Below are 14,808 nucleotides of genomic sequence, written 5' to 3'. Positions count from 1 at the left end.
CAACATCTAAATGTGTTACGCAGAGGGTCTTGAGGAGCCGTGTAAGAAGAAGGATCTGGGAGATGGCGTGTACAGCTTCGAGTATTACCCCACCACACCTGGGACTTACATCATCACGATCACATGGGGTGGACAGCACATCCCACGCAGGTAAATGATTAACCCCACACAGTTGATAGATGATTCAGTCCTAAAAATAGTCACGGAACTTGCTAAAATGTCCATTTCTCATTCTTGTTTCCAGTCCGTTTGAGGTGAAGATTGGATCTGAAGCAGGACCGCAGCAAGTCAGGGCATGGGGTCCAGGACTGGAAAGTGGTGTGGTTGGCAAGTCGGCTGACTTTGTGGTTGAAGCCGTCGGAGATGACGTGGGCACTTTGGGTATGTTCCATTAGCTCTACTTTCATCTGCTTGTTTGAACGGCATATTTTTGTTTCTTAAATCTAAGAAAGTGGGAATTCTCCATTCAGGTTTCTCAGTTGAGGGCCCATCCCCAGCTAAGATTGAATGTGACGATAAGGGAGACGGCTCCTGTGACGTGAGGTACTGGCCCACAGAACCGGGCGAGTATGCGGTTCATGTGCTCTGTAAGAACGAGGACATCCAACTCAGCCCTTTCATGGCTGAAATTGCGCCTGCGCCAGGAAAAGACTTCTACCCTGACAAGGTAATTAATCAGGCTTCGTTCTAGAAATATTTGATGTCAAAACTGAGCAGTTGTTAATCCATGTTCTGAATGGATTTGTTTCGTTTTGTAATTCAGGTGAAGGCTTATGGTCCAGGTCTGCAGAGCTCTGGCCTTTCAGTCGGCAAACCAGCAGAGTTCACTGTGGATGCCAAACTAGGTGGCAAAGCTCCTCTAAAGATTCAAGCTCAGGTGTGGATCCTGCTTTATGTCTTATGACTGACTCATCGCTCTCAATCAAAGCGCTAACGTACTTTTTCCTTCTCAGGACCGTGATGGAAACCCAGTGGATGTGCAGGTGAAGGACAACGGTAATGGAACATACAGCTGCAGCTACACCCCTCGCAAACCACTCAAACACACTGTGATGGTGTCCTGGGGCGGAGTCAACATCCCAGAGAGCCCATTCAGGGTGGGTAGTCATTCTGATATGGTTAACATCCTTAGAATTACTAATGAGAAGTGTTGGTATGTTTCTTCATGGTCTGCATGAAATATCTGCAACATACTTTGGTTAAAATTCCTCAGTGGTCATGTAAAACACCCTTTTTACCTTGTCGAAATCGCTCTGTTCACAGCAACCCATTTCAGAGGATGTCTCTTTAAATAATGAGCTACTGCTCAACCTGCCCCAATCTACTGCATGAAAGGAGAAAATAGAGACTCTTATGTTCACTATTACATCCAAATACAAAACGCCTGCACTGCTTATGAGATACTGTTGTTGTGTTCACACACTGCTAAGACCCATTTATATGCAAACACCATGTAAAAGTGAATTTTCCATCCAATGTCCCTCTTTAATCTGTTTTCACTGCATTTGTTGTGTAGATGAATATTGGAGCAGGGTGCCATCCCAATAAGGTGAAAGTTTCAGGACCTGGAGTGGCCAAGACTGGCCTGAAGGCATATGAACCAACGTACTTTACTGTGGATTGTGCTGAGGCAGGACAAGGTAAGAAGTTTAACTCCTCTAGATTTATAATACTAATATTTTCATGTCTTTTGGGTGCAAATGAGCTTAATAGTGTTGTTTTTGTCCTTGTCTTTCTAGGTGACATCAGCATAGGCATCAAATGCGCTCCAGGTGTTGTGGGACCTGCTGAGGCTGACATCGATTTTGACATCATTAGAAATGACAATGACACTTTCACTGTCAAATACACCCCTCCTGGAGCGGGCAGCTACACAATCATGGTGCTGTTTGCCGATCAGGTAAGAGGAAGCACAAGTGCATGTTGTGAATGGCTGAGTGAGATTTTTTTTTTTTTTTTTTTTTTTTTTTTTTTTTTTAATTCAAGCTTGTTTCGTTTTCTAGGCCATTCCCATGACGCCCATCAGAATCAAGGTTGATCCCTCTCATGATGCCAGCAAGGTTAAAGCAGAGGGCCCTGGACTCAACCGTACTGGTGAGATAAAATATTTAATAAAATTACAAATGTCACCCTGGACCACAAAACCAGCCATAAGTAGCACAGGTATATTTGTAGCTATAGCCAACAATACATTGTATGGGTCAAAATTCTCGAGGTTCCTTTTATGCCAAAAATCATTGGGATTTTTAGTAAAGGTCATGTACTATGAAGATATTTAGTAAACCTACCGTAAATATCAGATCTTAATTTTTGATTAGTAAAATGCATTGCTAAGAAATTCATTTAGACAACTTTAAAGGCAATTTTCTCAATATTTTTGATTTTCAAAAGGACTAAACATTGTTCTATCGTAACAAACCATTCATCAATGGAAAGCTCATTTATTCATTATGTATAAATCTCAATTTCAAAAAAAACCCTTTTGACTGGTTTTGTAATCCAGGGTCACAGTTAATCAATAAGTAAAGTAAATGCATTGTTAAAAGTTTTGCTTTTCCCCCTTCAGTTTTGTTTTTAGTTTAAATGTGAATCTCTAATAATGGAAAAAAACGCTGTCATTTCTCTTCAAGGTGTGGAGCTGAACAAACCCACTCACTTCACTGTGAACACCAAGGCTGCTGGCAAAGCTAAGCTTGATGCTCAGTTCACTGGACCCACCAAGGGAGAGGTGGTGCGTGACTTTGACATCATTAACAATCATGACGGCACCCACACTGTTAAATACACCCCTGTTCAACAGGTGAGCACACGTTTGCCATTTCAATCTCCATGACTGTTGATCCTTTGTTTTGAAAAGAATATTGCAATGTTTGAATGTTGTAATTGTGGTTTTGTAAATATTTAGCAACTGAGTACTGGTGCAAGCAAAGTGATCCTTTTTTTTATTTATTTTTTTTTTTTCTGTAGGGCAATATGGGTTTGAATGTCACCTATGGTGGTGATCCCATTCCCAAGAGCCCGTTTGCTGTAGGAGTTGCCCCATCCCTGGACCTCAGTAAAGTTAAAGTGGCTGGAATTGGAGATAGTAAGTTATAACTTTCCTTATCTAGCTTGCCAATTAACCTGAGAGTCACAAATGAGTTATGAGTGACTTTGACATTTCTGACTGATTGTAATGTTAAAACATCTGTGTGGCTGGTTTGAAGTATGTATTCAGAGTTTTCTGTCACCTGACTGGCTTGAAGCCCTGGAGGGAAAAACATTCATAGTATTGCAGTACAAGTCTGTCAATTTTCCATCAGTTTCCAATTCACAAATATTTAGATCACCTCTCAAAAGAGAAAAAAAAAAAAATAATAAAGATGTGAACAAGTTTTTCTTAAGAAAAATCCTTTTTTTTTTTTTTTTTTTTTCCCTCAGCTTTTTTTGTGTGTATTTGAACCCTTTCTAAAAGTGACTGTATGATTTTGAGATCCGTCTTTTCACACTGAGGACAACTGAAGGACTCATATGCAACTATTACAGAAGGTTCAATTGCTCACTGGTACTCCAGAAGAAAAAAACAATGAATTAAGAGCCAAAGGGGTGAGAACAGCTTGAGTTTAAAGATCAGGGTTAATTTAACTTATTTTCTAAGTATCTTCTGTAGCATAAATGGGGGGGGGGGGAATATACTTAGGCAAAGTAAGAAAATAAAGGGCTTCATTGTGTTCAAAAGTTTACACCCCCAGCTTTTAATGCATCGTGTTTCCTTCTGGAGCATCAGTGAGCGTTTGAACCTTCTGTAATAGTTGCATGTGAGTCCCTTAGTTATCCTCGGTGTGAAAACCCTTGTTGGAAAGGGTTCAATTACACACATAAAAAAAACCCCAAAGAATTTGAAGGATTTTTCTGAAGAACAGCAGGCAGTTTAACTGTTCAGGACAAACAAGGGACTCATGAACAACTATCACTAAACAAAAAACAAACAAACAAAAAAACAGCTGTGAAAGTTACATGAAAACTATGAATTGTCAAAAATGTTATCCAAATAACCTTTAATTGGATTGAATCATTTTTACCTGTTTAAAAGTCAATTATCTATGCTTTCCTTTCCAGCAATGCCCGTTGGAAAGGATCAGGAGATCACAGTCAAGTCCAAAGGAGCAGGTGGTCAGGGCAAGGTTGGCGCCAAGGTCACAGGTCCATCTGGCAAATCGGTGCCTTGTAAAGTTGAACCAGGCCTTAGCCCTGAAACCAGTCAGGTCCGTTTTATCCCCAGGGATAAGGGACCGTATGAGGTTGAACTGACATATGACGGCACCCCCATCCCCGGCAGTCCATTCCCTGTGGAAGCCATTGCACCTACTGACCCATCTAAGGTAAAGCAGTTTAAAAACTGTGCTCAACCTAAGAATTATATATTACTGCCAGTTTAATGAGAAGACAAAAAGGCGTCAGGAAATACTCTTTGTGGGGTGTTTATTCTATAAACTGTAATTTGCTTAATGTTGCACGACTTCTCAGTGAGTGGTTTTTGGCATCAGAGTCCCATATTGGCTTTGGCGGTAGAACAAATGTGCGCTTTCATTCATATCCCAACGTCTCTTCTCATGTGTAGGTGCGATGTTCCGGGCCAGGTCTGGAGCGAGCTAAGGTTGGCGAGCCAGGACAGTTTGTGGTCGATTGCACTAATGCTGGTCCTGCTGAGCTGACTATTGAGATCATCTCAGACAATGGCACCGAAGCTGAAGTCCACATTCAGGACAATGGGGATGGAACATACACTATCACTTATATTCCTCTGTATCCTGGAGCTTACACCCTCACCATCCGCTACGGCGATCAGGATGTGCCAAACTTCCCAGCCAGACTCAACGTGGAGCCTGCTGTGGAAACCAGTGGAGTCAAAGTGTTCGGACCTGGAGTGGAAGGCAAAGGTAGTGAGGTTTTTTCACGTTTATCAGGCAGGAGTTGCTCTCGTCTTTGCTTATTTAGTCACTTTGAATGTTTGCCTGTAGGTGTTTTCCGGGAGGCCACTACCGATTTCACTGTGGATGCTCGTGCACTTACCAAAACGGGTGGCAATCATATCAAGACCTGTATCAACAACCCATCAGGCAACCACACTGACGCTCTGATCAGAGACCTGGGAGACGGCACCTATCAAGTGGAATACACACCTTATGAAGAGGGTGAGTTCTAGCACCACTTGTAAAAATGTGGTATATTATAGATTTGCTTTTACACTAATCTATGGTGTGTTAATAGGCACACACAGTGTTGAGGTTACATACGATAACGCCCCAGTTCCCAAGAGCCCGTTTCGTGTGGCAGTGACTGAAGGTTGTGACCCAGCACGTGTGCGTGTACATGGTCCAGGACTTCAGTCTGGCATCACCAACAAACCCAACAAGTTTACAGTGGAGACCCGGTGGGTAGATTCAACATTTGTGTTAATCTTAAAGACCAGGTCATATGGTATTTTAAAGTGTCGTAATATTGTGTTGGAGTCCTCTACAACAGGTTTAAATGCTCAAAAAAACATTTGTAATTTTTTTCAGAATATACTTTTAATATTAGAATCATTTTGCAATGATTGCAAAACAATTTGTTTGAAACAGTTCTGATCTTAAGGTCTGTAAACCCCTCCCTTCTCTAAGCTTACTCTGCTTTGATTGGTCAGCTGGCCAATTAATTTTTTTTTTTTTTTTTTTTAAATTAACAACTTTGCAGACTGTTTACACTGAAGGATAGCTTAGTTACAAACTGCAAAAAATGTATATTTTTTCAGAAACCCAAATGACCTGCTCTTTAAGCTTCAATCAGTCACTGTCAAATGCGTCTGGTGTAAGGTTCTCCTCCTCAATCCATGTCTGTCTTTTGAACAGAGGGGCTGGTACAGGCGGCCTGGGACTGGCTATGGAGGGACCTTCTGAGGCCAAAATGTCCTGCACTGATAACAAAGATGGCAGCTGTTGTGTTGAATACATCCCATATGAGCCAGGCACATACAACCTCAATGTCACCTATGGAGGCCAACCGATCACTGGTCAGCATTTTTGCATCACAAATCTTTTAATTTGTAATCCTTTATTTATTTATTTATTTATTTAATTTTTTTTTATTTTTTTTTAAATCCTTTTCCCCCCTCAACAGGAAGCCCCTTCTCTGTACCTGTCCACGATACTGTTGATGCATCTAAAGTGAAATGCCAAGGTCAGGGGCTTGGAAACAACGTGCGTGCCAATATCCCACAGGTCTTTTCTGTGGATGCAAGCAAGGCTGGAGTGGCTCCCTTGCAGGTCAGAGTACAGGGACCCAAAGGTGAGTGTAATTCAAGAATCATCTTGTTCGTTTGGCTTTTCTTTCCCCCTCCTTTGAATTAAAGGACTGTATCTGTTACCGTTTATGTTGTGTAGGTGTCGTAGAGCCTGTTGAGGTGGTGGATAATGGTGACCGCACCCACACAGTCAGCTATGTACCCACCAGAGAGGGGCCGTATTCTATAAATGTCCTGTATGCGGATGAGGAGATCCCACACAGGTAAACTGGAACCTCAGATTAGCCACCAGCACCCTGTAGTTTTTGCTGGCGTCTTAAAAGGACCATTAAAGTATTGTGAAATTTCAAAGGTTTTGGCATTGACTACTGGAGTTGGTATTATAGCAGCCCTTGTGCATTTTTAAACTCCCTTGGTCCCCATCCATCCCTGCTGTTTATTTCCCCTCTCTCACACACTCATCTCGGTCTCTTTATTCAGTCCTTATAAGGTCAAGGTTCTGCCCACTCATGATGCTAGTAAGGTCCGTGCCAGCGGCCCTGGTCTGAATACCACCGGTGTTCCTGCCAGTCTGCCTGTGGAGTTCACTATTGACGCCAAAGATGCTGGAGAGGGACTATTGGCTGTCCAGATCACTGTGAGATGATGTTTCTCTTTATAGCCATAAAGCTGCCATGGTCTCGTTCAACCTTTTTATGCATTGTTTGGTCGTTAATGCTTGTTTTAGGACCCTGAAGGGAAGCCAAAGAAGGCTAACATTCGTGATAATCAAGATGGGACGTATCTTGTGTCCTACGTGCCTGACATGACTGGCCGCTACACTATTCTAATCAAATATGGTGGTGATGAGATCCCATATTCTCCATATCGTATCAGAGCCCTACCAACGGGAGACGCCAGCAAATGCACGGTCACAGGTATGTAATGCTCAAAATAAATGACCATTCCATACATTACTGATTGGTACTCCTTTCAGGCCCCTTTCCGTTCATTTCTAACTGAACTATTGAGCTCTAACTATAGAGAGTGATATAATGATATAGTGGGGCAGCATATGGTGAAACTATCGAGGGGGAAAAAACAAAAAAAAAAGCCAATTTTATATTGATTCAGAGTATTAATCAAAATTCATTAAACATTAAATGAATTGCAGCTGAAATGCTGTATCCTGAGCTGCTCACAGTGCTGTGCTTCACTCTGAAACCAGCAGTGCATTATTTGCAAACAGCCAAAATATAGGCATGACTGTTAAACACCTGAAAATGAGAATTTTTTTTTTTTTTTTTTTTTTTTTTTTCTGAATCATTCAACCCTAAAAGTATGGTTTGCTCATAAGTTAAAGTTACAAATATAACTGTAATATTGTAAAATATTTATTGATTGTAAAATAAAATAAAATATTGATAAAGTGATGATAAAGACATTTTATAATGTTACAAAAGTTTTCTATTTCAGATACGATATATTCTATATTCAGATATTTCAGATTTCACAAATGCTGTAACTTATCAAAGGAACCTGAAAGAGTCTACTCGGCCATTAATAATAATAATAATAATGATAATAATAATGATAATAATAATGATAATAATAATGATAATAATAATGATAATAATAATGATAATAATAATGATAATAATAATGATAATAATAATGATAATAATAATGATAATGATGTTTGAGCAACAGATCAGAATATTAGAATGATTTGTGAAGGATCATGTGACACTGAAGACTGGAGTGATGATGCTTTAAATTTATAATTTTTGTATTCAAATAGAAGTTATTTTAAATGGTAAAAATATTTCGAAATTGAACTGTTTTTGCTGTACTTTGGATCAATGCAGGCTTGGTGAGCGGAAGAGAGACTTCTTTAAAAAAAAAAAATAATAATAATAAAATAAAAATCTTAGTTCAAAAGCTTTTGACTGGTATAGGAAAAAAATCAGTTTTTTAAAAATACCTTATTTTTATTGCAAAATGAGCCAAACTGCTTAATATCCATATTACAGAAAGCAGAGGGTAAATGTGCCTCTTTATTACCCATTTCTGGTGTCTTAAGATGGTTTGCCAGTGTACACACTGAGTGGAGGGATCAGAATAATCCTGTGGTTTAGGAAGCACTGGAAACTGAATGTTTTGATGACTCTCCACTGGTCTTTGAACCATTTTTCCATCGAATCTAAACCTCAGTGTTCAGACTGCTTGTCACAAGGGACCAGATTATTTTATATCCTTGTGTGTAAAGTTTGTTCTGTGTACTGCTCCCATCTTCATCCCCCACCCAGACACACACACCTCCTGTTGTGCAGCGCTGCTCACATTCCCATCACTTCATTCCTCACTTCTGTTTTATCTCTTGCACACATTTTGTTGTATTTTGCCCTGATTGATACTTTTTCACTTTTTCTCGCTCTGCTTCACGGTCTCTCAGTCTCAATTGGAGGTCACGGTTTGGGTAAGCGCTTTGAGCAATGCTCATTTGGTACTGCATGCAGAATTGCACGGTGTCTGTTAACTAAAGGCCTTATAATTTGTCAACCTCTTTACTACTATAGCTAAGACGTAGTCCTTATGGAGGTTATCTTGTGTTTCCCGCCATTATAAAATGACTTTAAGTACAACAGCAAAGTAGTTGTTGACTGCAGGTGACTAATGACTAACTTAACAGGTCTAATATGAACATGTACTGATATTATATTTTTCTCAGCTTGCGTATATTTCATTTTACTGGTTGCATTATTAAATGGACAGCTCTGGAAATTAAGGTAACAGACAAGATGGATAGTGGATCTATTATTTTTAACATCACAGAGGAGGAACAAAGATCCAGATCAGTGCTTCTCAACCTTTTTTACCCCCATCTGTGGCCCCTTTGGACGTTTGCTGAGGCCCTCAGGTGTCACGACTCTCTGGTTGAGAATTACTGTTCTAGTTGAAAACTAGATCTTGTATTAAATCTTAACCTGCACAGACTGAGTATCTTTTTAAATGATTGATCCCAAATCTCCAAAACTGTTGCCTTGACGCTCCAGACATTTTGCATCTAGTGCATGGTGGAATGTAACTACGGAGGGATGGGTACTAAACTACCTAATAACAAAACGTGTAGCTGCACGTTACCTTTTTCTAAACCTTTCTCTGCCTTCTGTAGGCGCTGGAGTCGGTCCAACCATTCAGATCGGAGAGCAGACTGTCATCACTGTGGACGCGAAGGCTGCTGGGAAGGGCAAGGTGACTTGCACGGTGTGCACTCCAGACGGAGGCGAGGTGGATGTGGACGTAGTTGAAAATGAAGATGGAACATTTGACATCTTCTACACGGCACCCCAGCCTGGCAAATACGTCATCTGTGTGCGCTTCGGTGGAGAGCACATCCCCAACAGCCCCTTCCAAGTCACGGTACATATATCCCATACTGATCCTTTGTTTGTATGGAGCTCTGTTTATCCATTTATAATGTTGACACCTCACAGGCAAGCCTTTCCAGTGGGATAATGTGTTAAATATACACTGTGAAGTGTTAGTGCGAAACCGTCATTCCAATGTGAATGAATTCATAGTTTATTCTTGCAGCTACACTAAGCATCAACATGCAGTTTAAGGGATTAGTTCACCCAAAAATTCTCATGTTGTTCCAAAACCTTTGGACTCAAAGGCCCCTCATTGTCTGACAACAAAATATTCAAAGCCCCACAATATTGGCGTAGATATTTTCTGTTATTTCTGCTGTAAGTATGACAGCGCTGCTTCACAAAACTCATTTAGAGGCCTTTGAATCTGCATAGAAACTGCGTTTTTAATCTTCAATCCGTTGAGCACCATTGAAGTCCGCTATATGGAGGAAATCCTGTAATGTTTCCTTCAAACTTAATTTCTTTGTGACGAAAGAAAGATTACTGTCTTGGATGACATGGGGTGAGTAAATTATCAGGAAACTTTTATTCTGGAAGTGGAGTAATCTTTTAAAAATAGACTGACACTTTTATGACAAGGCTTTTTCAAGACAACAAAGTAAGCTAGCATGTTGCTAACATGTTTTCATACTACCATGTTTTAGCACATTACTGAGATTTTAAAATTTAAGTTTGAATGTTTAAATTTGAATTTTTGACCGTTGGACTCATTTGAACAATCCATCAGTGTAGGTCTAAGGGATTTTTGAGAGGTTTCATCATCGATTTTAAGGAAAACCGTAAGTCTCTGATTTGAATAGAAAAGATTAATCATACAGTATTATAAAACGGCTAGTTCCCGTCCTTGATTCTGATTGGTTGAGCTGCGTTTGAAACTGTTCCTTGGCAACCGCTTTGCTTCAACCACAACAGTTTCTGAGGAACTGCACTGTTTGGCAGAAGAATAATGTTTGTATTAGTATCGTTACACTTTATTTTCTCTTATTTATACCTTACTACGTATATTGAATAACCATTTCATAAAAGCAATAAGCACTGTGAAGCTGTGGTTTACAGTAAATTTATAATGGCTAACAGGCATTGTTAGCTACGTTCCTGTATTTGAGTCCTCAATACAGTAGCATTTATACAGTTTAGTTATTTACAGGAGTCATGAATGTATTCTGTCATGAATTTTCTGGACTCAGGACTATTTTTCTACAGTTCTGCTGTGTGAAATGAACTGTACTGGGCAAATTAATTTATTTCGTGTGTGTGTTTAGCATTATAAATGAGTTATTCTGTTTTTCTTTTTAATATAATTAATGTTAGGTTTACTGTTAAACCACTGTACTGAGGCAAACATCAAACACTTTCATGGTTTAAAACGGTGGTTTTGGAAAAACATAAGGGTCAAAAAAAATTACAGAGTTTAAATTTTGGGATGAACTGTTGTTTGGCAAGAATCTATCGCCCCTTTCACACAGTAATACCAGTAAATTGCCGTAAAATTACCGGAACGGCTTTACCAGTAAATACAAAAATGCACTGTTCACACAGGCAACAACGTTCCGTCTCTTTACCGGTAAAGTACCATTCACACATCAGTTTCAAATTACTGGTAAATTCGGTGAGATTAACCAGAAATTTGCTCTAGACTGCTGCACCTCCCAGTGTTGTTTTTGTAAAAATGGAGTGGTCTACAGCCAGTGTTTTTGTTGATGTTTTCATTTTTGTCAAATGTTCACATTCATACAGCTGCTTTTGGCTTGAGACATTTGGACGATTTCAGACTGAACTGTGATTGGTCCAGAGTAGTTGAATTTTAAATTTCAACAGCTCTGGATTGGCCCAGAGTAGACGTCTTATGTTGGCATGTTCTGAACTTGTATGCTCATACCGTAATATTCCTTCCGTAACTTCAAACGCCAGTAAATTGCCGTAACAAATTTGCAGGTATTTTTATGACTTCTTAATGCTAATTTACCAGTAAAGTCTGTATGTGTGAAAGGGGCTTGTATCTCTTAAAGCGGCTTCCTGGTTGAGCAACTTTGAGCCAGACGTGGTTATTGAAGGGATTTCATCTTTGATTCTGTTGCCCTATCTCAGGCTTTGGAAGGTGACTCTCCTGACCAACTAATGCAGCAGACCCAGAACCGGCAGTACGCCTACGCGCCCAACATGGGCCAGCCATGGGTACTGACACGCCCCTCTTTCCTCCCCGTCTCCATTTCCTGCTCTGCTACTGACGAGTCCCCAATCAGTCCTACGTCCTTCCCTTTTTCACCCTCCTGTTTCTCCTCTTCCTCCAGGTTTAGGGTTTATTTCACCCCGTTTCCAATGATTCTGCTTTTTATGTGGACTGTCAAATACATTTTTATTGAGTCATAGAATGACAGCCATTTTGGAAAGTAATAAATGTGGGGAATCTACATTTGAACAAAATGGCTGATTGTTGTCGAGCTTATGCTGCGTGTTTGACACTGTCATTGTCTTTTGTGTGGGCATTTAGATGTTGTTTTTGTATGTGGTACATCATCGTTGGTCACATTGTCACTCGTCTGCTTGGCTTTTCCTCCACCCCCTTCTCCAGATTGGTCAATCACTGACTGATCCTGCAATCTCTCATTAGAATGTCATTCTCTCTCACAGTGTTGGTGGCTGCATCATCATCATCCTCGTCATCCTCATCTCCATTATTGTTGTTTCTTGTTTTTAAGGGTACTGTTGTCGTGTCTGCTGTTTGTGCGCTTCATCTCCATTTGTGATGTGTATACAAAATGTTTTTCTTGACACTGAAATCAATATACACTGCTGTTAAAAAGTTTGGGGTCACAAAGATTTTTTCTTTCTCTACAAAAATAAGCAGCACTGTTTTTAACATTGGTAATGTTTTTTTGATCACCGACTCAGCGTATTTGTTTTTTCAGCATAATTTCTGAAGGGTCATGTGACACTGAAGACTGGAGTAGTGCTTAAAATTCAATTAAATGCAAGTCTTGCTGAGCATAACAGACTTTCAAAAACATTTTTTAAATCTTGTCAACCCCAGACTTATAACTGTGGTGTATGTCAGCCATAATTTTATATTCTCAGGATGACAATTGAATATTTTTTTTTTTTTTTGTCTGCTGTTGATCGTTGTCTTGAATAGGCTCATGAGCAAGTAAATTAAACTTACAGTGGAATAAAAAGTAATATTGAACAGCAAATTGCAAATTCAAACCTATTAGATTTAGATCTTCAGATTCTGATGGCAGTATGATTTCAGAGTTTACCTCACGGTTTTTGATTTGTCTGATTTTCCCCTCTCCTTCCTCACAGGCTACAGACAGGCAGTTGGGCATGAACGGACTGGACGTCGCTGGACTGAGACCCTTTGACTTGGTCATTCCTTTCACCATCCAGAAAGGAGAAATTACAGGTATTTTACTTGTAAAAATCAGGACATTTCTGTTTGACAATTTTGCAAAGATCCTAATGTGTACCTGGCGTCTTAAAGGTGATGTAAGAATGCCTTCTGGAAAAGTGGCCAAGCCTGACATTACAGATAACAAGGATGGTACAGTCACCGTGAAATACGCCCCAACTGAAGCTGGCCTGCATGAGATGGACATCAAATATGACGGAATACACATCCCAGGTAAAAGAACCTGTAATTGGTCACTTAAGTTTCTTTTTGTAGTCATGCAAATAAGTTAATAAGAGAATGAAATGCTTTAAAAAATGTGTTTTGGGTTAATCAATATAGTGGTTCTGAATATGAGCTCCTCTTGCATTTTAGGAAGTCCACTGCAGTTCTATGTGGATTATGTCAACAGTGGTCATGTGACTGCCTATGGTCCTGGTCTAATTCATGGCATGGTTAATAAACCTGCAGTCTTCACTGTCAACACCAAGGATGCTGGAGAGGGTATAGATATATTGACTTATGCTGTTTATTTGTTTTTTGTTTGTTCGTTCATTTAAGAACTCTTTAGTTATTTTATGCCTAACCCATCAATTTAGTGTTTTTTTTTTATTTTATGCTACTGTCATATTTTTATTTTATTAATTTATTTTTTTTAATTAAGCCATCCATTTTGTATTATTATTTATTTTTTTTTTTAATGCTTAAGCTGTCAATTTAGTAATTTTATTTCATGCTTGACTTTTTTTTTTTTTTTTTTTTTTTTTTTTTTTTTTATTCCTAAGCCATTAATTTAGTTTCTTTTTTTTTTTTTTTACTTTTATTTTATGCTTAAGCAATTAATTTATTTTATTTCAAGCTTAAGCCATATTTATTTTTTTTATTCCCAAGCCGTTAATTTAGTTGTTTTTTTTTTTTTTTTTGTTTGTTTTTTTTTAACTTTTATTTTATACTTAAGCAATTAATTTATTTTATTTCATGCTTTTTTTAATTTTTTAAAAATTATGCTTTTATTTATGCTTTTATTTATTTTTTAAAAATAAAATTTAATTTTATGCTTAAGCCATTAATTTAGTATTTTTTTTTTTTTATTTAAGTTTTGTTTTTATTTTTTTGCTTATGCATTTATTTTATATTTTATTTTATTCTTAAGCCATTCATTTAGAATAGTAAGTAATGCTTCTAGTTTTTAACAGACAACCTTAAATTCTATCATTTGTATGGCCCAAAATTAAAAGCTGGTTACAGTATTAGCCATGTTTTCATTAGGTGGTCTGTCTCTGGCCATTGAGGGTCCATCAAAGGCAGACATCAGCTGCACTGATAATCAGGATGGTACCTGCACTGTCTCTTACCTCCCTGTTCTTCCTGGAGACTACAACATCATTGTCAAGTACAACGACAAGCACATTCCCGGCAGTCCTTTCATGGCCAAGATCACAGGTGCTTTAAGTGCTGCTATGATATTTATAGGAAAAAATCCATTCATGTCCATTGTTTGAAGTGGCGTCTTCAACTCTGTCTCTGTCCACAGGAGACGACTCGATGCGCATGTCTCATCTGAAGGTGGGCTCTGCTGCTGACATTCCTCTAGACATCGGCGAGCTGGACCTCAGCCAGCTGACCGCGTCTCTCACCACCCCCTCTGGCCGGGAGGAGCCATGTCTGCTCAAGATGCTCAGGAACGGGCATGTGGGTAAGTATAATGATGGAAGTGACAGGATGTGGCATGAAATGTTTAA

The 14,808-nt window shown here is 39.1% G+C and overlaps 1 protein-coding gene across 1 annotated transcript in view; it reads left to right on the top strand.

Annotated features, from left to right (window-relative positions):
* The window catches only part of flna (filamin A, alpha (actin binding protein 280)), a 42,286-nt gene that overhangs the window by 20,986 nt on the left and 6,492 nt on the right, over positions 1-14,808 (top strand). The window contains 26 exon segments of the mRNA XM_051096686.1: positions 24-150; positions 245-381; positions 471-667; positions 764-877; positions 954-1,097; positions 1,517-1,640; positions 1,740-1,900; positions 2,004-2,094; positions 2,631-2,800; positions 2,968-3,085; positions 4,099-4,361; positions 4,601-4,919; positions 5,001-5,174; positions 5,251-5,413; positions 5,871-6,031; positions 6,139-6,315; positions 6,318-6,525; positions 6,743-6,899; positions 6,990-7,179; positions 9,417-9,664; positions 11,767-11,853; positions 12,982-13,081; positions 13,160-13,300; positions 13,442-13,570; positions 14,336-14,509; positions 14,601-14,762. Of these exon segments, the coding sequence (XP_050952643.1) occupies positions 24-150; positions 245-381; positions 471-667; positions 764-877; positions 954-1,097; positions 1,517-1,640; positions 1,740-1,900; positions 2,004-2,094; positions 2,631-2,800; positions 2,968-3,085; positions 4,099-4,361; positions 4,601-4,919; positions 5,001-5,174; positions 5,251-5,413; positions 5,871-6,031; positions 6,139-6,315; positions 6,318-6,525; positions 6,743-6,899; positions 6,990-7,179; positions 9,417-9,664; positions 11,767-11,853; positions 12,982-13,081; positions 13,160-13,300; positions 13,442-13,570; positions 14,336-14,509; positions 14,601-14,762 (4,236 nt within the window).

The sequence above is a fragment of the Labeo rohita genome, chromosome 23 (genome assembly GCF_022985175.1).
Source record: "Labeo rohita strain BAU-BD-2019 chromosome 23, IGBB_LRoh.1.0, whole genome shotgun sequence".
Classification (NCBI taxonomy): domain Eukaryota; kingdom Metazoa; phylum Chordata; class Actinopteri; order Cypriniformes; family Cyprinidae; genus Labeo; species Labeo rohita.
This window is presented reverse-complemented; position numbering and strand designations above follow the sequence as displayed.